At 46.1% G+C, this 23,968-nt stretch overlaps 1 protein-coding gene across 10 annotated transcripts in view; it reads left to right on the forward strand.

The window, feature by feature from the left end:
- SOX5 (SRY-box transcription factor 5) overlaps positions 1-23,968 on the forward strand; it is a 771,121-nt gene that overhangs the window by 693,815 nt on the left and 53,338 nt on the right. For all 10 annotated transcript variants that reach the window (XM_028746002.2, XM_077935293.1, XM_028746004.2 and 7 more), the window contains one exon: positions 22,915-23,089. In XM_028746002.2, coding sequence (XP_028601835.2) covers positions 22,915-23,089 — 175 coding nt within the window. The remainder of the gene's footprint in view (positions 1-22,914; positions 23,090-23,968) is intronic.

Here is a 23,968-nt window from a genome sequence, read left to right on the forward strand (position 1 = left end):
CTCTCCTTCAGTAATCCTCATAGAACTCTAGCCCAATGGTTGCCATTAATTTGATTCAGAATTGATTTTAGAACGAACTGATTTTAGAATGTATTTCAATTAATGGATTTTGATTTTATGTAAACTGTGTTACCTTTACTGTTTTTAGCCGCTCTGAGCCCGGCTTTGGCTGTGGAGGTTGAGATATAAATTTATTATTATTATTATTATTATTATTATTATTATTATTATTATTATTATTATTACCAGCCACTCAGCTCTAGTTCCCACCGAGGTGGGAAATCTGCGTTTTGGCTGTACCCCCTCAGACTGGGGGGGGGGTCGTGTGGTTGACTCCTCTTCCATGTGGAAGAATTCCCTGCAGATAGAAAACTAATGTGTCAGTGACCTCAGGACCATGAGCTGGAAGAGCTGGATTTGAGCATAGCCACTTATGGCTTGACAGTGATGAGGCCAGAATTATAGAATTGTGGAGTTGGAAGGGGTCCCGAGTGTCATCTAGTCCAGTGTTCCCCAACCTTGGGTCTCCAGCTGTTTTTGGACTACAACTCCCATCATCCCTCTCTAGCAAGACCAGTGGTCAAGGATGATGGGAATTGTAGTCCAAAAACAGCTGGAGGCCCAAGGTTGGGGAACACTGATCTAGTCCACTGCAACGCAGGAATCTCAGCTGACAGGTGACTCTCCAGCTTCTGCTTAAAAACCTCTGAGGAAGGAGAGTAAGATGGACCCTGCTGGATTGGACCAGAGGTTCATCACTATTCCAGCATCCCATCCCTGCAGTGACCAACCAGATGTCTATGGGAAGTCCACCAATAGGACACATGTTGAATTCCATGCTTCTGCTCGTGTTGTTCAGCAACTGGTGTTCAGAGTCATGGTGCCACTGAAACTGGAAGTAAAATAGGCATGGTGAGGTCCTCACCCTCCATGAATTTGTCTAATCCCCTTCTAAAGTCATCCAAGTTGGTGGCCGTTACCATGTTCCATAGTAGCAAATTGCACAGTTTGACTACATGCAATGTCAAGAAGTGCTTCCTGAATCTCCCAATGTTCAGCATCATTGGATAACCCCTGAAAGTGGGAGAAAAGCTACTCCCTATAAACCTTCTCTATATCGTGCATAATCCTATATACTTCTATCATGTCCCTCCAATTGATTTAACCTTCCCTAGTATGAAAGTTCCTTCAACTCTTTGGTCATTTTGGTCACCCTAAATGGGGTCCTAGAGGAGACATGGGGATTTTGATACAATAAACATAGCTGTCAACGTTTCCCTTTTTTTAAAGGGAAATTCCCTTAGTCCGAATAGGATTCCTCACAAGAAAAGGGGAAAGTTGACAGCTATGACAATAAATTGTGTTGCTCGATAGTATGAAAAATGCAATACAATAAAAACAAATTAAAATGGATCTTACCATTTTAACATAACAAATCTCTCTCTCTCTCTCTCTCTCTCTCTCACACACACACACACACACACACACACACTTTGAATGTAGATGTGCAAAGGGATTCCCTTCTCTGCAAACCCACGGAAGATAATAACGTGTGTGAAATGTAATGTGATTGATATAGGATTTTACAGAATTACAGTGCACTTCAGGTCACTGACCTGTTTCAGCTGTTCTCCTGCAAAAACCAATCTGGAATCTTAAAGTTCTTTCTTCGCCCTGTCGTAAATTTGTTGTAGAATCTTTGTGTTCCTTTGTGACGGAGGAAATTTCATTAAAATCGCAGTAAGCCAAATTTTTCCACCCAGGAACTGTTCAAGGTTCCTTCCCTTCCCCTCCCCCTTCAAATGACCTTCAAGAAGCTGTTGTTTTGCTGAAAACCCATCTGCAGGCCCTTATTTGTCCTGGCACAATGTGTGGGGAGAGGCAGGAATTGTTCAAGTTTTCTTGGAGAACGTAGTAGCTTCACCTGAAGCTACGACAAGGGTTGGGTTCTTGGAGGAGAGAGAGAGAGGTGTTTTTATTCCGTAGAGGATAACTTCAAGAGTTATCGCTCCACTGCTTTTCGGCAAGGATTGTTCAAAGTCAGCCTCAGCAGCAGATGGAGCAACTGTTGGCCCTAAAAGTGCTGAGAATGATTGGTGGGGAGCTGCCAAGGATCATCCTTTAAATCTACGTAAGACTTGAGCACATCACTGGAACCTCTTAAGACCTTGGCAGCCATCTTGGCAAACTGTTTATCAGTGGTCCTCACCAGTTGTTTGATGTTGGACTGAGCAGAATTGCTTGGCACCTTCTGTGCTTCCACTACTTATTTCCCTGCAGATATGAACCTCAGCATTCAACTCCACTTGCCCTCATTTTTATTTTATTTAAGAAATCTCTAGCTTGATCTTCATTAATCGCACCGTGGGGTGCAATTAGGGACGGGTTAGACCAGACAAGTCTGGTTCTTCTTAGTTTCTCACCTTTTTTCAATCTTAAGTACAGATGCCACATTTCCACATCTCTTTGGAATTCTTTTTATAAAAGTCCTCGTGAAAATTAGCCAGTGTCTTAGTGCGAATTTCTCCTGATGTGCACATTTTTGTATGTATCTGTGCCTTTTTTTCTTTTTTCTTTTTGCAAAACAAATTCCCCACACTATAATGCATTTCCATTTGATATTTTTCATTAGTATATGCTTTTTCGCCCAGTGTCAGGGCTGCCTCAGGTCCCAGCTCACAAGAGACCAACGCCAAGTCCAGTTTATATACAAAGATGTTTATTGCAGTGTATTGTACGCTCCACAGCCGAGGCGCGCAGCCCCACGTCTGTTACGCTTAGACCACTGAAGTCCCCTCTGAGTCAGTCCCTCCTCTGCACCAGTTTAAGAGGGCTGTGCTGCTCCACCTCTTCCTTTCTTTCCTTTTCCGCAGGGTCTTCCTGCCCCCTGGGGTTTCGCCCCTCCTGGATTCCCCTGACGCGGAATCCCCAGACAGCTCTTCCCCCCTCCTGCGTGCTTTGGGACCTGGCTCCTCCTCCGGGCTCCCTGTACTTCCGCGCGCCTCCACATTTGAACTTGGCGCACGTTCGCAGCCTCTAACCTTCCTCTTGACAGTTACACTACTCCCTGCACTACTCCCCTCCCTTTCCGGGAGGATGTCTTGCTCCGATCTCCCCTCCCTCTCTGCTTTCGGACCTGCTTCTCCTGTCACTCTGGAATCTCCACCCCCTTCACTGCGCTCTGGCGTAGAAGCTGGTCCCGACTCCCAGCTCCCACTTTGGGTTCCCCTGCTGGTCCCCTGCTCCTGACGAGTCCCCCCTGTGACTCCCCTTGGCCTGACCACAGGCGCCCCCTTCTGGGAATCCTCCGATTCACTTGAAAGACTCATGGAATCCCTCAAGTCATTGTCATCCTCTTCCTCGCTGTCCTGGGATTCTTCCCCCTCACTCTCCGTCTCCTCCCTCACCTGTGCCTCTGTCTCTGAACCCCTGACACCCAGTATATGCAAATTTGTTCATACTATGTCGCTGAGAAACCACGTTGCAAAATTCAGGGAAATGCAAATTTCAAAAGACAAGTGTGTTTCAGTTCACTTATTGTTTCAGAAAGAGCAAATTATGTAGGCTCACCCATGCAGGGGCCCATGCCCATCTCCACCAAAAACCAGTTTAACCAGAAGGGACTTTTTTTATTGTAAAACCCATCAGGGTCAGGGTCAGTTGAACCACACAGAGGACAGCATTCCATAATCTGGGCACCAGTATCAAGAAGGCCCTTTCATGTATTACTGCATAGCAGATAGTCTTCTTGAATCACAGTATACCAGAGTGAGTGTGGATATCTAGACCTTCAAGGCCTATGGACTCACAGCATTAGTGGTGGGCATCTCCATTCAGCTTCAGCACAAACGTTTCTGGGGACAGGGTTCCATCAATAGCTTGCTACCACTGCAAAGGCCCTCCGGGCCTCTTTCTCCATCACCACCTGTCTAATATCAGGCAGCAGGGGCTCCCGACAGAGGGCCTTCAAAAGCAGGTCTTCAATATCACTCTTATTTCCTACGAGATAAAGCAGTTCTTCAAGCACACTCACCCCAATCCTAAACAACATTGTGAATTGTGCCTGAAAAACCACACACACTGATAACGAGGCAGAAAATGCAGGCCTTGTGTTCACAGTCTAAATTGTTTACTTTGAAGCAGTGATAGATGTATCCGTAGGATGGGGGAGTGTTGGTTGGTTTTTTTTAAATAGCTGCGTGCACTACCTCCCATTGACATCAATAAACTTGGGGCCATGTTTAGTTGCACAGAGTACAGGAACAAGGCTGCTTTCTTGTTTTCCAGTATTGTGTGAAATTATCCTTCTGTATATTTTAACCTTACATAAATGCAGGTGGCATTTATCTACCTGTTGTACATCAAAGTCAAGCCTTTTATGGCTCCTTCTCTCAATATGGCTCTGGTCTCCTGTGAGTTTCCACAGCTCCTTAGGATGTTCACTAAACATCTCTTGCTGCTCAACAAGGCACTGAGCATTGTCTGAAGCCATTGAAAAATCCAGGGCCAGTTCATTGTGAAATGTAGCAAGAGCCACCAATTCCCGTCGGCTTTCCTTTTAACCTCATTACGACCCCAGACTTTTGCGCAAGTCACAGTTGCATCCCCATCAAATGTCTACAGCACACAGATTGTTCAGATCAATTTTTGCTGCTGCTGTTCTTTTCCGTTACTCCTGGGTAGCAACGCTACTGTGTGCTCAGCAGTAGCACCCGGGAATTGCAAGAAGGAGAATAAATGGTGGTTTAGGCAAGCTGTAAACAATGCAAACCACCAGGGCATGTGAAGTTTTTCTCTCCTTTGGGTGCAAAACCCTCTCAAACATTGGATTGGATCTTTAAGCAAAGAGGGTGGGGTGGTTTAATCCCTCGTTATCTCAATTTATCTGTTCACCAGACAGAGCTGTGGGTGGTAAATGCATCAGCCTTTTGACTTGAGCAGAAACAGCCCGGAAAGGATTGCATGCTTTGGAAGCTGTGAACAGGAGACAGACAAACAGACAGAAGAGCTTCGTAGTGGAGAATGCTTAGAATTATAGAATTGTAGAGTTGGAAGGGACCCCGAAAGTCATCTCGTCCAATCCCCTGCAATGCAGGAATCTTTTGCCCAGTGAGGGGTTCAGACCCACGACCCTGAGATTAAGAGTCTCATGCTCTAATGACTAAGCTATCCCCACTCCCAATGATCATTGCACAGAGAGGATCTTGTTAGCAAAATAGTACTTCAAAGATTCTGAAGTGATGGCTTTGGGGAATCCTTTTTTGTATGGGAGTATCAGGGCTCTGTGGGGTCCAGGGCAAATGGTGGGGTCCAAAAGAGGTGCAGATCATGTCTCCAGAGGCATGGGAAGTGACCCAAGTCATGCACACACATCTCACCATCTTCCAGTCAGTCAAGGAAGAGGCGTCATCACAATTCAAGTGCAAATCCCATTCTGGCAAAAGCATTCAAGGAGGACATGGAGCAAGGCCAGACAAGGGTGCGGTCTGGGAAGGATCCCAAGGGCCAGATAAAGAGCTCTGAAGGGCTACAAGCAACCTATGGGCACGAGGTTGCTGCCCCTGTGGCATGTAAAGCCCCCTGTTCCAATCCAGATTCTATGTTTCTACATGCTTCCCTGTTACTGGAAGCCAGAGTTTAGTTTGAGGTACAGTCTTCAGTGAGAGAGAGAGAGAGAGAGAGAGAGAGAGAGAGAGAGAGAGAGAGAGAGAAATATTGGGCATTGAAGCACAATTTTGTGCATAAAGCAAACAGAGGAAGAATATCATTTTATAGCTTATATATTGGACAACAAGCCAAACCCTCTCAATGTTTATAGCCATTAGGATAGCAAATAGTGTTGTTGCATCCAGCTGGCCAGAAATTCCTAACTGGGTCATAAAATTGTAACTGTAGGGGCCAAATGAAATCTGAAACAAAATGGATGGGCAGTTTGTTGTTTGTTCTTTCCCAGCAATCTTAACTCTTTGCAGAGCAGAAATGAGTCTGGGGTATAAAGAAAAAGAAAGCCCCCAGTGCAATTTCCCCCACTTCAACTTTGCATGCAAGGATACAAATGTAAGAGTTTCTAGTTTTGTAATTTTCTCCAGCATTTCCGAAACATAGGTCAAGTGTGAATGTAGTTCGATGCAGCAAGTGTTTTGTGGGGCAAGGGGATAATACCAGTTGTAAAACTCTTGAATTTCACATGCAGATATTTAGCTTAAAATTAATCAGTCGAGCATTGGGATTTAAGGAACTTTAAAGCATTCATCAAAGCTGAATCCGAAAGTGGAACTTGAACCTGTCTAAAAATTTCAAACGTTGAATTCAGATTCCGAAATCTCTCCTAATTTCAGATTGATGTGAAATTTCACTTCCTCTCAAACTCCTTGGCATCTACCTAATCACTAGCTGGAGATGACCTAAAGTGTTCTGGGGCTATACATTTAAATAATTCAGAACATGTTGCCTTTTGATGGTCCTCCAAAACCTACCAAATTTAAAATTGACCTGACAGCCAGCTTTTTCCCAGCTTACTTTATTGGAAGCAAAGAGAGGGAGAGTGTTGAAAAATTATTGCGCAACTGTTAGGGACAGATGAACCTGCTGATTTCAGTTTCTCATTATTTCACTCTTAAGTTCATTTCCATAACTTTGTGGGGGTTTTTATTTTAAAAAATCCTGAAAATCACCAGCATTTTAGTGCAGATTTGTTCCGATACACACACGTGTGTGTATGTGTGCCATTTTGCGTAATATACCCATTTTTTGCAAAGCATTTGCCACAGATGTAATGCATTTATGTACATCATTTCCACTAATATCTGTGTTTATATGCATTTACATTTTACCTCTGGAACAGTGCACTTGGGGAGTTAAGGACAGATGGAACAATCTGCTTAAAGACTTGTAATTCCTCCTTTTGTAAACCACTTCCAGCTTCTTTTTATATTAAGTGGCCTATCGATCAGTTGAGTAAGAAGTAAGTAAGTAAGTAAGTAAGTGCATGTGCAAAGAGAAAGATGAGAAGGCAAGGCCATTGCCTTGCAGGGGTTGGACTGGATGACCCTAAGGGTCCCTTCCAACTCTACAATTCTATGAATCCATGAAAGGTAAGGAAGAAAGAGCTTCTTCTGCATACCAAAGGAGATGGGAAGTCAGCACAGGGAATAGGAAGGAAGGGCACTGCAGGGACAGTAAGTCAGGCAAACGGTTTTGGCAGCAGAGTTCTGGATAGAGGCGAGGGGGGAACAGATAGATAACAAATAGGTTCGCGCAGCCTTCCAGCTGACATGCAGCAAAACGACAAGCCGCATCACGCATCTGTCAGTCCTGTTGCATTACGTGATTTTGTGCAAATATGACACCACTGGAGTGGTAGTGACAGATGAGACTCAACATGACATATCCATGGGAAAACTGGCACAAAAGGCTCCCTAAAGTATCTTTGAAGATTCTTCCCCTCCCCTTCCTACCCCACGCTACTTACAAATATTTTACAGAGGGGGGGGGGACACATGTCAAAAGTGGGATGGATGGATGGAGGAAAGTGCCGTCGTAAGCACATTATGCCGGATGTAGGAAAGCAGTGTGCAGAAATTATGTTTTTTTAAACGTTCTAGTAAACGTCACCTTTTATCCATTAATCATGAACCTGTGGCCAATTTGTTTTCTTTTTACAGTTTAAATGCAATCCTATTTTGAAATAAAATTCAAAATGCAGACAGTGAAAAGGAGGAGCCAACAGAATGATGCAAAATGACAAATTCAGGGGAAACGAAGACTTACGAAGATTACAAACTTTAGAATATCAGGGGTACTTGGTTCACTCTAATATTGAGCAACAGTTAAGTAAAACAACCAAACAACTCCTAAATGAGCGAGAAGTTTCTGGTCTGTAAGTTATATACCCAGATAATCAAATATTGGCTATAGAGCCAATTGCCAGCTATATTTGATTGAATTATGATAAACAGCTTGGAGCTTCCACATAAGAGATAAATGGAAACCACAGAGCCATGGATTTTTTTTTAAAAAAAAGAAATTGCTTGTTCATTGTACTTAAGCTTGTGCATAATCACTCTCTCCCAGTTTTTTATCAGTCCTCTCCTTGTCTTACAAATCCCACTGACTGCTGTCAAACCCCATTTTGGATGACCAAAATGACAAAAGAAGTGGAACCACAACTGTATGAGAAAAGGTTGCAATGGTTGTGGTTTTTCATCTAGAATGAAAAGACAAGGAGGGTCAAGACAGAAGTGTATAATATTTTGCATGATGGGGAGATAGAGGAGAGAGATATGGATTTCTCCTTTTCTTATAATGCCAGAACCATGGGACATCCACTAATTTTGGCTTTACCCAGTATTAACTGTCATGGTTCCCTCTGTCAAAGAATCTTGAGAAAGTGTAGTTTGGTGAAGGTGGCAGGAACTTTTGGCTTCCTTGCAGAACAAGCATGCCCAGACTTTCCTGAGCAGAAGAAATTACTATTAAACAAGCCTTCCATAAAGTTAAAAGGTGGCAATCCTGAAATCACAAAGCCTTGAATCGCTGAAAGGTGAAAACCTAGGTTACTCCATCTGGCATAAAACTGCCCTTAAGTGGCACTGTATATCAAGCGTTGGAGAGTTTTATGGGTTCTCTTCCCCTCTCTCTCTGTCTCTCAAAAGACATCAGGCCCCCTTAGGACATTGCCAGTAAGACAATGACAACCTTAATGTTTGCATTGGGGTTATCATTAAAATAAAAGGCGGTCTGAAGATGTCAGCCATAAAATCATCAAAAAATAGCTGTCAGCTAGCTTCTGACACAATTCAGCCATCTTGGAGTGGTCCAGGGAGCCCTTTGGCCAAGCCAGGAGGAGGATTAAAGGTCTCTCCTCCTTGAGGTCTCTTGCGTCTTCCTCCTTCTTTCCATATTTCGCTTCTTTAAAGTTTCTGGGAGGTGAATGCCTTCCGTCTTGAGTGATGGAAATGCATTTGGAAGTGTTCTTAAGTCAAGATTTTCTCGAGTCCTGAAAATCATAGATGAACCGTAGGCATATGTTGTTGTGGTTTTTATAGACGGTTGCTCTTTTGGGGGGGGGGGGCTTTGTTTATAATTTTTAGACAAAGAAGCACTGTCTTATGTATTCTGCAGTATCAGGAGAGGCATGTTACGCAAGTCTTTCTGGGATGCCCCACACAACGCAGCAGAGTGCTGATGTGATGGTTGAAAAGCACTCAGACCATGTTGGTTAAGCTTCCTCTATGGCACTGGATGTGGAAATGTGGTCATTTGACCACTGTTGATGCACACTGATTGGCTTTCAGAACAGGACCGCAACCAGATAGCATCAGGCGCTTGCAGAGGCATGATAAGTACTCCATCCATGCTGACAACATTGAGCTTGAAGTAGAGCATGGGTTGAATGCTGTCTGTTGGGTCTGAGCACCATGCACCTAGGCCCTCTGAAACACAGAAGAGTGATGTGATGACTCAATATGTCACTCCACTCCTTTTTAAACATGCTTTTCTTTCTTCTCAATGTCGCGAGTTCAAACATGCTCATACTCAAAGAAAGGAACTGGGAAGCTCCTGAGAGAGAAGAAAGAGAAAGGGCTCTTGATTGCTGATATAAAATATGTATTTGGTGGTGCGGTCTGCTCACTTGGCTGTTCTTTTCAGTGTTCAGAAATTCTCTGCTGCAGCTAGGGACGCTCGAGGATTTTGTTCATTTCGCATTTCATAGCAAACCAAACTTTCCACATCGCCTAAACTAAAGTACAAAATGCATTGCAGACAATCTGTCAGCTATCACACTTCTCTGAGTTTTGTGGCGCAGTTCTCACCTCAGAAAACACAAACAGAAGTGTTTAAAATGCCCAAAATGTCCATGCTTCAAGAAAATACACCCACAAATATGTTTGAAAGGTCAAGAAATATGCAAAATACGGTCAAATTTAATGTTTAATAGCATATACGGGTGCAATTTTCTTCATGCACTTCTCTGCTTATTAACAACAACAACACCCTGATGTGGAAATGAACTGGCATGAAACAATGAAAAACAGATGTGTAATTGAATGGAACTTGCCATTGCAATGTAGAGGTGTGGCATTCCCCAGTACCAAATGGTATATGGGACTTCATCTGTACATCAGAACTTTGGGTGGCACAGCCAAAATGGATTTTCAGTGTGAGCTCTTATAGGTTATTCTAGAAACCTAGAATAACAGATTCCTTATTCATTTTTTACAGGGGAAATCTATGCCCTCCAGATGTTGTAGACAACAACTCTCCTCATCCCTGACCATTGACCAAATTGGTTGGAGCAGATGGGAGCTGGAGTCCACAAGATCTAGAGCAGTGTTTCCCAACCTTTTTTGGGCAAAGGCACACTTGTTTCATGAAAAAAATCTCGAGGCACACCACCATTACAGCCCCGTGACGTCAGCGCGCAGCGTCACGCCGGGAGGGACATGAATTGCTAGCAAATTACATAATCACCTCCTTGAGGGCTGGCTCATCTTCTCCGAAGGCAGAACCCCATTAATTAACAGCACAGACTCACACCATAGCCAAGACGAGGGGGGAAAACCTCAGTCATGCACAGTCATGCATGTGTGGGGGCTAAATGAGGATGAAGACCGGGCAGAGAGCAGGGTTCAAATCACCCCACCTGGCCAGGACAATCCCTGGGTGCTCCCTTGGGCCACTCGCCTGACCCACCTCGCAGGGCTGCTGTTGCGAGGATAACATGGGGAGAACCACGCGCGCCCCCGGGAGCTCCTTGGAGGAGAAAGCGGGCGATGAATGCAATGCACGAAATATATGAGAGGCGACCAGGTTTTGCAGGTGAGGGGCCCCCGCCAGCCTCCGCTTCCAACACCCGGCGCAACGACGCCGAAGTTTCCTCCCGGGCTCGGCTCGGGGAGCAGCGCTGCTCCCCCCCGGCTCCCCTTCGCCCTCCCAGCTCTCTCTGCCGCCCACTGGGGACCCCCCTCACCTGCCAAGTCCGGAGCGCCGGTGGAAGTTGCATGCATGCATGCAGGGCGCCGCGTTGCCATTGCATTGCACTGCACTCCATGCAACGCCTGCACGCATGCATTGCCTTGCATGCCCGCCAAGGGGTCTCCCCACGGTCCGATGCGTCCCCTCCGGCGCGGATGCAGCATTGCAAAAATAACCCCCCCCCGACGCAGCCCTACCTGGGGGGCAGCCTCCGCCTCCGCCGCTCTGCCTCCGCGGGGATCCCCGGGCTCCATCCTGCCGCCCGATCTCCGGGGGGCGCAGGCAGGCTGCGCGGGGTCTGCGCGGAAGAGCCCCTGCCTGCCCGGCTGCCGCCGCTGCGCTCATTCCATGGCCGGGAGAAGAGCGCTTCAAACAAAACGCCCGGCCCGCCAGGCCACGCTGGGAAACGTAGTTCGCACACCCCGCACGGGCGCGGAGCCCAAGGGCGAGGGGACTACGGATCCCGGCAGCCCCCGCGCCGGGGACGGAGGGGGAGAGGCCGGGTGCAGGGATGGAGGGACGGGTGGGCGAGCGAGTGAGTGAGTGGCAGCCGCCAAGCCTTGGCCGAGAGCCAGGAAGGGCCTCCCCGGAGGAGGAGGAGGAGGAGGGAGGTGCAGAGCGGGAGGGAGGGAGGGAACCCCAGGGGTCATCTAGTGACGGCGCCCCAATCGAAAATTTGACTTTAAAAAAAAAAAAATCTTTCAATTTTTTAATTTTTCCCGCGGCACACCAGGCAACATCTCGCGGCACACTAGTGTGCCGCGGAACAGTGGTTGGGAAACACTGATCTAGAGTAGTGCTACATTGGCTAACACCGATTTACCAGGAATTGAGTTCTACAGAGAGACACTATGGGATCAGGGGGTTATGGGCAAAGGAATTCTTAATGCTTCCTCAAGTGTCCATGTTTCCACTTGTTAACAGTAAGGACTAGGTGGGTAAACATTTAACAGTGCTGAGAAAGAGGTGCTACCAAACCACGGAACTGATATGCGAGAGCAGGCAATCTCATTTAAGCGGAACAGAGTTGACAGCGACATTTTGCCTAACATGAAATTGGAAGTAGATAATGAAACGTCTGCAGAATTTTAAGGGTTCACTCCTGAGCCTTTTCTTCTGAAGATGTCCCACAAGGCAGCAGGTACAGATTCTTCCTCGGGGTTTACTCCCGAAGCCTTTCTCTCACAAATAGCTGCAAGGCAGTGGAGGTTTTCCTTTCACTAGATGGGCTACCTCTGCAGGTTGAGGGGCCCCATCTGGCCTTCTTGACCATTGGACCCACAATTGGTCTCGTCCACTCAGTCTGCAGAAGCCTGTTGTCAGGTTCTGGTGGTGGTTGTTCATGAGTAACCAGGCAGGACTCCGACCTGTCTTTTACAGGTTTTATTGGTGCAAACTATTTACAGTGCAGAACCCCAAAGTTAATGCCCGTATTAGTCACTTGCAGATTCTGGGAGTGGCCCGTTCCAGTTTTTTCCCCAACATAAGAACTTAGACACCCCAAATCCCCGCCTCCCCTCCTTACGTTTCACCCCTCTGCGCAAGCTGGGTGACGGAAATGGCAGGTGTGCCTCCTGGCCAGGCGGGCTAGGTGAGACGCTTGTGCTCTCAGTAGCATCTTCGAGCCCTTGCTTGGCTACCCCATTATGCCTCTGGTCCACTGGAGGTGTGGCTTTCCTGACCGCTGGACGAGGGGCTGCTCCTCAGCAGCACCAAAGGCTCTCTGTATTCACCTGCCCCCCTCCCCTGTTCTGATGGCAGTCCCCTGGCATCTGTCTTTACTTGCAGGGAATGTCCCTGGCTCACTGAGAGTTTGAGACCCATCAGCTTATCCTCACCTGGCCAGTGAAAGCCATTTCCTGGGGTAGGGCGCCTGTCACATGCCGATGGCTTCTAGGAGCCACAGGTGGGGTGCCCCCCCCCACCAGAAGTACCACCCGTTCCCTAACACCCCACCGAGACCCACGGAACTCAGCAGGAGTTAACTTCTGAGCAAAGGAGCCTAGGATCAGGCTGACATAGTCGGCTTTAACTAGAGTGGGTAGGGAAGGAATAAAAAGCGGACTTGTTTCATCCAAGACCCACAAATGCCTTCAACTATGTATGTTCTGCAGGGCATATGTGCATTGGTCCATAAGTCTATGTAGGCATCAGAGAGAGAGAAAGAGCGAATGTCAGAAGAAATCCAGGTGGGTTTTGAAGAGGTATCTCTTCTCTGTGGGGTGTCCAAGTTCTTTGATTTTTTTGTTTCTTTAAAGCTCCTTTGACTCAGTTGCAGGTTCACCCCCCCTTATTTATTTATTTTATTTTGTTTCCTCTCTTTCATACGGCCACAGCAGGACAAGGGGTCTGTGCCTAATTTGTTTTCATATCAATGCGTTTTGGTGGGATGCTTTCAGCGTAGGCGTCGTCTGCAGCGGAGAGAGGTGGTAGACTTTGATCAGCATGGCTTCTGTTTCCTTGATTCTGTTTCATTTAATAGTGTGCCGTTGAGCATCTTTTGGGGCCCTTGCTCGTTCCCCCACCCCTCCCGAGTTCTCATGCCTAGCATTGTGAAGGGCTCAGTGGCAGAGGAACTGCCCTGAATGCAGAAGCTCCAAAGTTAAACCCCTGGCATCTCCAGAGTAGGGCTGGGAGAGACTCCTTGTTGAAATCCAGAAGAGCCACTACCAATCAGTGTAGACACAGTATCGAGCCAGGTGGACCAATGGGCTGAATCAGCAAAAGGCTACCGTATTTTTTGCTCTATAAGACTCACTTTTTCCCCTCCTAAAAAGTAAGGGGAAATGTGTGTGCATCTTATGGAGCGAATGCAGGCTGCGCAGCTATCCCAGAAGCCAGAACAGCAAGAGGGATTGCTGCTTTCACTGCGCAGCGATCCCTCTTGCTGTTCTGGCTTCTGAGATTCAGCATATTTTTTTTCTTGTTTTCCTCCTCCAAAAACTAGGTGCGGCTTGTGGTCTGGTGCGTCTTATAGAGCAAAAAATACGGTACTTCCTATTTTGAGGACCTTTGTTTCTTATTCTTTCTGCAGTCCTTTCCCAGCTCAGTACTAACAGGAAAATAAGCTATTATTTCAGGAAGTATCCCCGTATTACTGGCGCACTCTTTAAATACCGCATTTTTCCATGTATAAGATGCCCCCATATATAAGAAGACCCCTGTTTTTTTGAACTCAAAATTAAGAAACCAGTATTTTAAACATCAAACTTTGGGCAGAGGTCACCCAAAGTTAGGGTTGCCATATTTCAAGAGCCCAAACCCCAGCCCAGGCCGCCAGAGCCAGTGCCCAAACCCCTGTGCATTCACATCCATGTATAAGATGACCCCAATTTTTTTTTAGCAAAAAACATCGTCTTATACATTGAAAAATACAGTATATAAAAAGAATCCTGCAGCCTTAGACCAATAGCCCACCATAGTTCAGCATCCTGTTCTCACAGTGGCCAACCAGATGTCTGTAGGAAGTCTTTTGTCTGGATGTGAATGCAACATCACTCCTCCACATGGAGTAGTCATGAACCTGACTAAATCTCTTTTGAAGGCATCTTCTGGGAGGAATGGTTTATTTGTTCCTTTTTATCTGGAAGTATTTATAAGCTGCTTAATATTTTACAAGTCTCTTAAGCGGTGTGCAACAGAAAAGCAAGACTGTTAAAAAAAAAATCATAAAAACAATGAAACCGTTGTGTAAAAGCATATAGAAACAGAAATTCTTGGAATTCAAGTGCATAAAACAAGGTTCTGATTTTCTGGATCAGGGAAAGTCTAGGCAAAAAGATAAGTCTTTACAAGATGCCTGAAGCAGCTGGTGGTTCACGTATTTGTTTAACAAAAATTATATGCTGCCTAAGAAGACTTCTAGGAAGTTTACGAAGATATAAAACAAAACTGTGAAATCACTGATTTTTTTAAAAAGTCAGGTATTTAAAATATTCAGAAGATGGTTAGAATCAACAGTAGCTCAAAAGAAAGCCATGTAACTTCTACATGCCTGGATGAGTTTGCCTAAACAAAAATGTTTTAAACAGGCAACAAAGAGAGTATATCATGAAAGTTCCTCCTTGATACCAGTAAGGCAGGAGAAATATTAGGTGACATTTGCCACAGTGTCAGTTCCACAGGTTGAAGGTGTTGAGTGGGCGTATATTGTGTGAAGCGATCCCGCAGACAAGTTTGTCCCAAGCAGTTATGGGCTTTATGTACTAATAGCAGCACCTAGAACTTGGCCTGGTATGTTAGAGGTTGAGGCATCAGGGGCTATAAGAGAGAATGCCCTGTTTGGGGGCCACCACTGTGTAGGGTGCGGTACCATAAGTCAAGTTATCTCGGATGAAATAATAAAGTAATGCCTATCGGAATACCCTAAAAAGGCAGTTGAAAATAAACCACCATAGAAATTAGCTGCAGTGCTCTGCTGTATATTACAGGTGTGGTCCTGGTCAGGGTTAAAGGTAAAGGTAAAGGTACCCCTGACCATTAGGACCAGTCGTGGCCGACTCTGGGGTTGCGATGCTCATCTCGCTTTATTGGCCGAGGGAGCCGGCGTACAGCTTCCGGGTCATGTGGCCAGCATGACTAAGCCGCTTCTGGCGAACCAGAGCAGCGCACGGAAACGCCGTTTACCTTCCTGCCAGAGTGGTACCTATTTATCTACTTGCACTTTGACGTGCTTTCGAACTGCTAGGTTGGCAGGAGCAGGGACCGAGCAACAGGAGCTCACCCCATCACAGGGATTTGAACCGCCGACCTTCTGATCGGCAAGCTCTGTGATTTAACCCACAGCACCACCCGCATCCTGGTCAGGGTCTGATTAACTCTAAAACCCAGTAACAAAGCCTTTATTTGTTATGTTCATATGATCTCTGCCTTTGGCCACTGCCTCCTAAAGACACGTATTGAGGAGAAAACCTCCAGAGGCCAACTTATCCAGCCCTTTGCTGAAACACCCATGAGAAAATCTTCCGAGCGTTCATTGTATTCTGTATATGCTTTAGCTGCACCTGTCTTGTTCCATCTGACCCTCCCGATAGTATCTCATGTTCTCTGACGTTGCAATTTATTTCCATTGTGGCAAGGGAGAAAGTCACTCAGTGAGCCAGACACCTGGGGTCGCCTTTATTTGCAATGTCGGGATAAGGATGTTTCACTGAGAGTTAATTTAATGAGTGTTGATAAAGAGCTTTGTCAGTTACTGTTATTCATCCCAAATGCTGCCTATTCAATGGGGAGGGATATTGAGAAGAAGTGCTGCTTTTGATGAAGGGGGAATCTCCCTCTAGTTCCAACACGATTTCTCAGCCTTTCTCTTGCCTCTCATGAAACACTGTGTATTGTTCGAGGCAAAGTAAGAAATTGGCTCCTGGCCTCCCTGAGGGATTTGCAGATGCTGTGTTGATCCCTGCTGATCTGTAGCTAAGACACTCATTTCCTGTTTAGCAGCTAGCCTGAACCTATTTATGGAGAACTGGGAGTGGGGGCTAGCATTGAAACCAAACAACCGTGGTGTGGGAAATCTAGCTGAACAATGCTCTAGTTATTAGGGGTTGCCAGTTATCTGGAGGAGCCATATAATAAACCACAAAAGCAGTGGTGGCCAGTTTGCAAAAGGAGAGGAGTTGATGGTCTCTTTGGCCGACCATAGAGCCAAAGCTTCATATATGTTTTAAATTTTTCCACTGAGGTTGAAAAGAACTTCTCATTGGGGGGTATTTTTGGTACTTCGAAACACTTGCCAAATGCATGAACCCCCATGCTTCCTAGCCCTCCATCATGTGTGATGTGGGGGGTGGCATATACCTGGCCTGACAGGTGAGTCACTGCTGCTTATTGAAGGGACAGGTGGAGAGGAGAGGAGAGGCAGCAGCGAGGTCAGCCTGGTGCGTATGCAGGGACTAGAACAGCAGATTGGCTCTGCTGGTGCATTTGCGCTGCACTGACTCTGGCACTGCCCCATCACGCCGGCCACTGTTGCTATGTATTATATCCTGCCAGGGATTTATTCCTCAAAGGATACCAAAAACAGGAAGCTTACTTAGTCCCTGGTAGACTGTGTTTAGCTTAGTGGGATGCTTTCAAAAGGTCCTCCGAGTGGTACAGCAATAAAACGGCTAGTGCATTTGCAAAGCTAAGCAGGGTCTGGTATGGTTTAAAATTGGATGAGGGACCGCATGTTGACATTCCTGCATTGGAGGGGGTTGGACTAGATGACCCTCAGGGTCCCTTCCAACTCTACAAGTCTATAAGTACAGTGGTACCTCGGGTTAAGTACTTAATTCGTTCCGGAGGTCCGTTCTTAACCTGAAACTGTTCTTAACCTGAAGCACCACTTTAGCTAATGGGGCCTTCTGCTGTCGCCACGCCGCCACCATCCGATTTCTGTTCTCATCCTGAAGCAAAGTTCTTAACCCAAGGTAATATTTCTGGGTTGGCGGAGTCTGTAACCTGAAGCGTATGTAACCCGAGGTACCACTGTATTTTGTTTAGGCAAGCCTACACAGATATTTAATTTTATTATATTCATCTTGTGTTTTTTGAACAGGTGTTGGTTTTATTTCTACTGTTTTCTCACGGTTTGCTTTTATTGCTGTTTTAAATAAATATTCTACACCCATATATTTGCTCAATTAAGGAGTATATAAATCTTGCTAAGCAAAAAAATGCTAAATGCTAACACGGAACAGTGGAACAGGTGGCATGCCTCAGGGTCATGGTGGGTCACTGTTACCCCTGTGCGTGTAAGTGCAGGGAGGTCTCTGCCGCTCCGGGTCTCAAGATTGCTCGGCTGCCGTGCTGAGGAAATCCGCTGGAAGATTTTGTTCTGCCATCCCTCTTCCCTCTTCCCCTCCTCTTGATGAATTGTGTGTAAAACACAGACAAACCACGGTGCCAGATGCATTGGGGAAACAGCACACCGGCTCGCTATCTCAGCAAAACAGCATATGGAATAGACAGGCATAAAAGCCGAGGGTTTCTGGGCAGGCAAGCAGGTCATTGTAACCGGATGCCATATTTTCATTGAAGCAGCAAGGCATCATGGTAAAGAAGACAAAAGAGGATGAGGAAGGAGGGGAGCAGGGGAGCGGGAGGTGACCCGAAACAGAGAATTAAAAGTAGCATTTGTTGTTTGTCCGACAGCCAGCTGCAGACTATAAAAGGGGAGGGGGGGCGAACTCTGTGCAGAAAGCAGGATGATTAAGTCATATCTCCAGAGCTGGCATAATGGCAAACAGCTCAATACGCCCAGGAACTCCCATCTTCCAGTGCTGTGCGGAGTAAAGTTGTGGAAATTGCGGAATGGGAAGGCGAGGATGCTAAATAAGTGAAAAGCAAAAGCACCGAGAAATGCAGTCAGGGTGGCTTGGGGATATATTTAAAGAGTAAAGATGGGCATGCTGGTGAAAAATACAGTCATACCTCTTGTTATGCTCGGTTCAGGTTACGTTCTTTCAGGATACGTCCCACAGTGACCCGGAAGTAACGGAACAGGTTACTTCCGGGTTTCGCCGCTCGCGCACGTGTAGATGCTCAAAATGACATCACACGCATGCACAGAAGCGGCGAATCGTGGCCCCACAGACGTAGGTTGCGTTCTGCTCATGTTCCAAGAGCCCCGTTCGCAACCAGAGGTACCACTGTAATGGAAATCTGTACCTTTATTAAGGCCAACCAGGCTGTCATAAAATGGTGTGCAAACTTTGGTGTTCCCCAGGACTGAAAGAAACATTGCCAGGTAGTAGATCAGTTTGGGATGTACCATTTGAACACCTGCTCCAGGCCAAACCGAACAATATGGTAAACTCCATTTTATTTTTTTACATTTATAAGATGCTTTTCATCTAAGGGACTCGGGACTGTGAGAGTCAGTGTGGTGTAGTGGTTAAGAGCAGTGGACTCGTAATCTGGTGAACCGGGTTCGCTTCCCTGCTCCTCCACATGCAGCTGCTGGGTGACCTTGGGCCAGTCACACTTCTCTGAAGTCTCTCAGAGTTTCTTGTGGGGCAGGAAGGGAAAGGAGAATGTTAGCTGCTTTGAGACTCCTTTGGGTAGTGATAAAGCGGGATATCAAATCCAAACTCTTCTTCTCCTCCTCCTCCTCTCAGTTTTATCCTCACAACAGTCCGGTGAAGCAGGTTCATAGAGTTGTAGAGCTGGAAGGGACCCCGGGAGTCATCAGGGCTCTGCAATGCAGGAATGAGCAGTTGTGACTAGTCCAAGGTCACCCAGTAAGTTTCATGGTCACCCCAGTCCTAGTCTGGCACGCTTAACCAGTACATGTCCACTCAGCATAAACAGTGGGGAAGATTCCCCTCTGCCACAATTGTACGCTGATTGTCACTGGCTTAGGTTGCTTTTTAAAAGGAGCGTACAAACACACAGAGGGTCATTGGCTATTTTAGCCATGACAGTGGGATACAGCTTCTTTGTTCGGGTGCAGAATACCTCTGGTTGCTGTATACTAGTGCCGTTCTACTTCGCTTGCAAACCTTTCCAGAAGCATCCGGTTGGCCCGATCCAACAAGTCATCTTTTATGTTTTAATTCTCAGCTGCCATCTATTCCTCCACGTGGGAGCTGGAAAAAGTGTACTTCACTGAGTGGCTTGGTGGACGAACAGCATCAGAAAAGTGTTTTGCCCAGCAACAAGTTGCAGAAACAATAGTAGTTTCAGGATGATTCTGTTCCCGGGTTTTAGGGAGGGGTGAGAGGAAGCGGGGGGGGGGAGATCACTCACATTTTTCACTGTCTTAGCTAAAATTTACGACTTTGGTGTCTGTCCATCCCCTGTGTGTCTCTCTACCCCCCCCCCCCACTTTCTTTCATTTCTATGTGTCTCTGCAGATGCATAAATTCCCTTCTCGAGAGAAAGAGAAGCATTATTCTTAATCAGAATTTGAGAAAGGCAAGCTGGGATGGGGGGAGCAGGGAGGAAGTACCAGTGTGTGTGTCTGTGCACACGTGTGTGTGCGCTGGTGTTGCGGAGGAGAATTATCTAATTCCGCCATCCTGTCATGTGAGCATCCCTGCTTAATTTAATACAATTATTTCATCAGGGAGGATAATATCAGCAGCATAATTCATTTACACAACGTATTTCACAACTGCCTTTACCTCTCCACTTCTATAACCGCGGCTGGTAGTTTCAGAACTGCTTATGGGATAAGAGGAAGGGAACAGGAGGAAGAGAACTGTCAATCTCTGTCTGTCTGTCTGTCTCTCTCTCTCTCTCTTTGTCTCTCTCTCTCTTTCTCTGTCTGTACAACTGCCGTCTCTGGAGGCAGTGATGGGGAAGGTCTGACTTTTGTGTGTGCCAGTTGCCGCTGGACGTCCATTATGGATATATTTACTGGTCAGACGTTTTTGGGATAAGCTAGCGACTCAGTAGATAAGCCAGTGACTGGCGGTATTGTTCAGTAAACGACAATGGCACGATTGTCTATGGGCCCAGATGTGCCAGGAAATTCACCGTATTGTGCATTTATGATGAAATGAAGATCTCTATGAAAGGGGAAAGAAAATAAAGGGAGGGGGAAAACTGGCTGGGGATGGGGAGGGAGTAGGTCTGGGGCTTTGTTTCCAAAGCAGTAAGGGTGCATTATTATTATTATTATTATTATTATTATTATTATTATTATTATTATTATTTCTTCTTCTTTTGTTGTTGTTGTTGTTGTTGTTTTAAAAAACCTCCCTCCGTGGCTCCTTGCATCTCTCACGCTTTGGCTGTAATTTCTTGCCATCAAGGTCATTTAAATAGGCTGCAGTACGCAAAGGATGTGTTCCCAGAGGTCAGGAAAAGCCTCTTTGGCAGAGCAACCTCTCCTCTGCTTCTGCCAGGTCATTCCAGCTTTGCTGCCCCCAGCCCCCGCCCCCACCCAGTCAGATGGTGCACAATGCAAAGTCCTCTTAAGTTGCACTTTCCACTTGCAGCAATGTAGTCTGTAGCCCCACCACCACTACCACCGCTTTGCAAGCTCTTTTTAGCCACGTTGGCAGTGGAGATGGATGGACTGCCTTGCTTCGAAACCCTCAAATTCCAATGAGATCTGGGTTCGTTGCTCTGGTTTTCATTCCTCACAGTGGTGTTTCAGACCCCATCACGAGGTGGCAGAACCCTTAGGTGGCCAAGTAGACAGTGACCCTTAAATTGAGGGCAAGGGGTGCTCATTTTTATTGCTCCACCCAGCTGCCCACCCACCTCAAAATCCTAAAGCTAATATACAGTGGTACCTCGGGTTACAAACACCTCAGGTTACAAACACTTTGAGTTACAGACTCCGCTAACCTGGAAGTAGTACCTCGGGTTAAGAACTCTACCTCAGGATGAGAACAGAAATTGTGTGGCGGCGGCATGGCAGCAACAGGAGGCCCCATTTGCTAAAGTAGTACCTCAGGTTAAGAACGGATCTCCTGAACGAATTAAGTTTGTAACCAGAGGTAACACTGTATTGCGCATTAGTCACAAAGGCTGTAGCCCCAAGCATTCCTTTTGGAGCTATTTTTCTATTTGCGGGGGGAGGGGGTGTTGTTTCTTCAAAGTTGTGGCTTTTCCTATCTGTCGTCTGAAATGGCACAGTCTAGGCTGCTTCCTTAGAACTTTGCCACGTCATTCTGCCGGATGTGCCTGCCAGATCCCTGACTCAAGTTTCTAGTGTGGCTTGAGCCTCACCGACTTCACGAAAGTGACAGAGGGTGCAATAAGATGGTAACAGTGGCCAAGGCCGAAATCTCAATTACATTTCTAAGCTCGGCCAAATCTACTCTAGCAGCAAAGAAATGTTTGCTTAAGAGGCCTTGCTGGCAATCTTTCTGCTTAATGTACAAATTATTATAATTTGTGTGTTCAGGGGGTGTTCTTTGCTTTCTATGAAGAAAGGCATATTTGGTTAGCAATCTGGAACCATCGTCATTCATGATCACATTTCGTTTTCGTCACAGCAATGTTTGTATTATTTATTTTTAAAAGGGGGGTATAAATAACATCGTCTGCTCTAAGAGATTGGAGAACTGGTCCCCTGCTAATAAAATGAAGTTCAATAGGGACAAATGTAAGGTTCTGCACTTATGCAGGAAGAACCAGATGCAAAAATATAAGGCGGGGGACTAAGAGTCTTAGTGGACTACAAGCTTAACATGAGTTAACAGTGTGATGCAGCAGCAAAAAAGGGGAATGGTATTCCAGGCTGCATCAACAGAAGTGTGGTGCCCATATCAAGGGAAGTAAAACAGTCCCACTCTATTCTGCCTTGGTCAGACCACACTTGGAATACTGTGTCCAATTCTGGGCACCAAAATTTAAGAAGGATGTTGACAAGTGGAACATGTGCAAAGGGGGACCACCAAGATGAGCCAGGGTCTGGAAACCAAGTCTTATGTGGAGCACTTGAAGGAGCTTGGCATGCAGTGCAGGACTCTCAGCTAAAGCATCAATGACAGATAACCATCCAACCTTGGCTTAAAAACCTCCAAGGCTGGGAGTCTATTCCACTGTCGAACAGCTTTCTGACTGTTTTTGCTATCAGAAAGTCCTTTGTGATGTTTAGTTGGAATCTCCTTTGGTTTGAGTCCTACCCTCCATAGCAGGAGAAAACAAGCTTGTTCCATCTTCTATGTGACAACCCTTGAGATATTTGAAGATGCCTATAATATCTCCTCTCAGTCTCCTCTTTTCCAGGCCAAACATAGCCAGCTCCTTCAACTGTTCCACATAAGGAACCGACCGCAACCCTGTGAACATCATCTGATGTTCCCTTCTTCATGTGCCTCCCCTACAAGAGGTCTGGAGGGCGGCAACATGAGAACGGGCCTTTTCTGCTGTGGCTCCCCATTTGTGTAATTCTCTCCCCAGGGAGGTTTGCCTGGCGCCTTCAGTATATATGCCTGAAGTCGCACCAGTATGGCCTGTCTCACCTGCTTGGTTTTCTTATGCCCATTTTAGGACGACGTGGCCCAGCCATTGAATCTCTCGGCAAAAACCAAGACTGCAGACAGCAAGTCTCCCACATCACCCACCTCTCCTCACATGCCGCCCTTGAGAATAAACAGCGGGAGCAGCTCGCTCAAATCTATACCAGCAACGTTAGCCAGTCCTTCGGCCAGAGTCAACACAATAGGTAAGTTCTCTTCCTTTTACTTTTCAGAGAAGAGCACAGATGGTGATTATGATTATCAAGACTCCCCCCCCCCCCATTAGAACTTAGTTCTGGCACCTCTCAGGTGGGCGCTATTGCCATTATAAGAGAAGGGAAGTTTTTTTTAATGTTTGAAGTTTTATTCTGTTTTTAGTCCTCTGTTGGGAGCCGCCCAGAGTGGCTGGGGAAACCCAGCCAGATGGGCGGGGTATGAATAATAAAATTAATAATAATAATAATAATAATAATAATAATAATAATAATAATAATAGAGGTGTTCATGGTGAGTTCCGGCACCTCTTCTTCTGGAAAAATAGATCTGATGGTGATGATGATGAAGATCTCATCCTTCACTAATGTCCCAGGGTGGGTTACAACCATTAAAGCACCACTCTGAAAACAGTTCAAAACAATTTACAGTCACAGATATGGAGGGAGAGGGGATCCTAAAAAATAAATACATTTCAAGTATCAAAAGCCAGGGTAAAAAGGTACATCTTCAGCATTTGTTGAAAGCTGTATAATGAAGATGTCATTTGTTTGTTTGTTTGTTTGTTTGTTTGTTTGTTTGTTTGTTTGTTTATTATTAAGTGGGGGAAGTTCCACAACTTAGGGGCTGCCAAAGAGAATGCCCTCTTCCAGGCTGCTGCCACCCAGAGTTTATGAGTGCGGTGGAGCGGCAAAGAGGGCCAGTGCTGATCTTAACACCCTAGAGGGTCATAGACTCATAGAGTTGTAGAACTGGAAGGGGTCCTGTGGGTCATCTAGTCTAATCTCCAGGGAAAGAGGGGGGTATCTTTCAGCTTTGGGGGGGCCTGAGTCATTTAGGGCTTTAAACACTAACCAAGAGCACCTTGAATT

This window comes from Podarcis muralis, chromosome 10, assembly GCF_964188315.1.
Source record: "Podarcis muralis chromosome 10, rPodMur119.hap1.1, whole genome shotgun sequence".
Lineage (NCBI taxonomy): Eukaryota > Metazoa > Chordata > Lepidosauria > Squamata > Lacertidae > Podarcis > Podarcis muralis.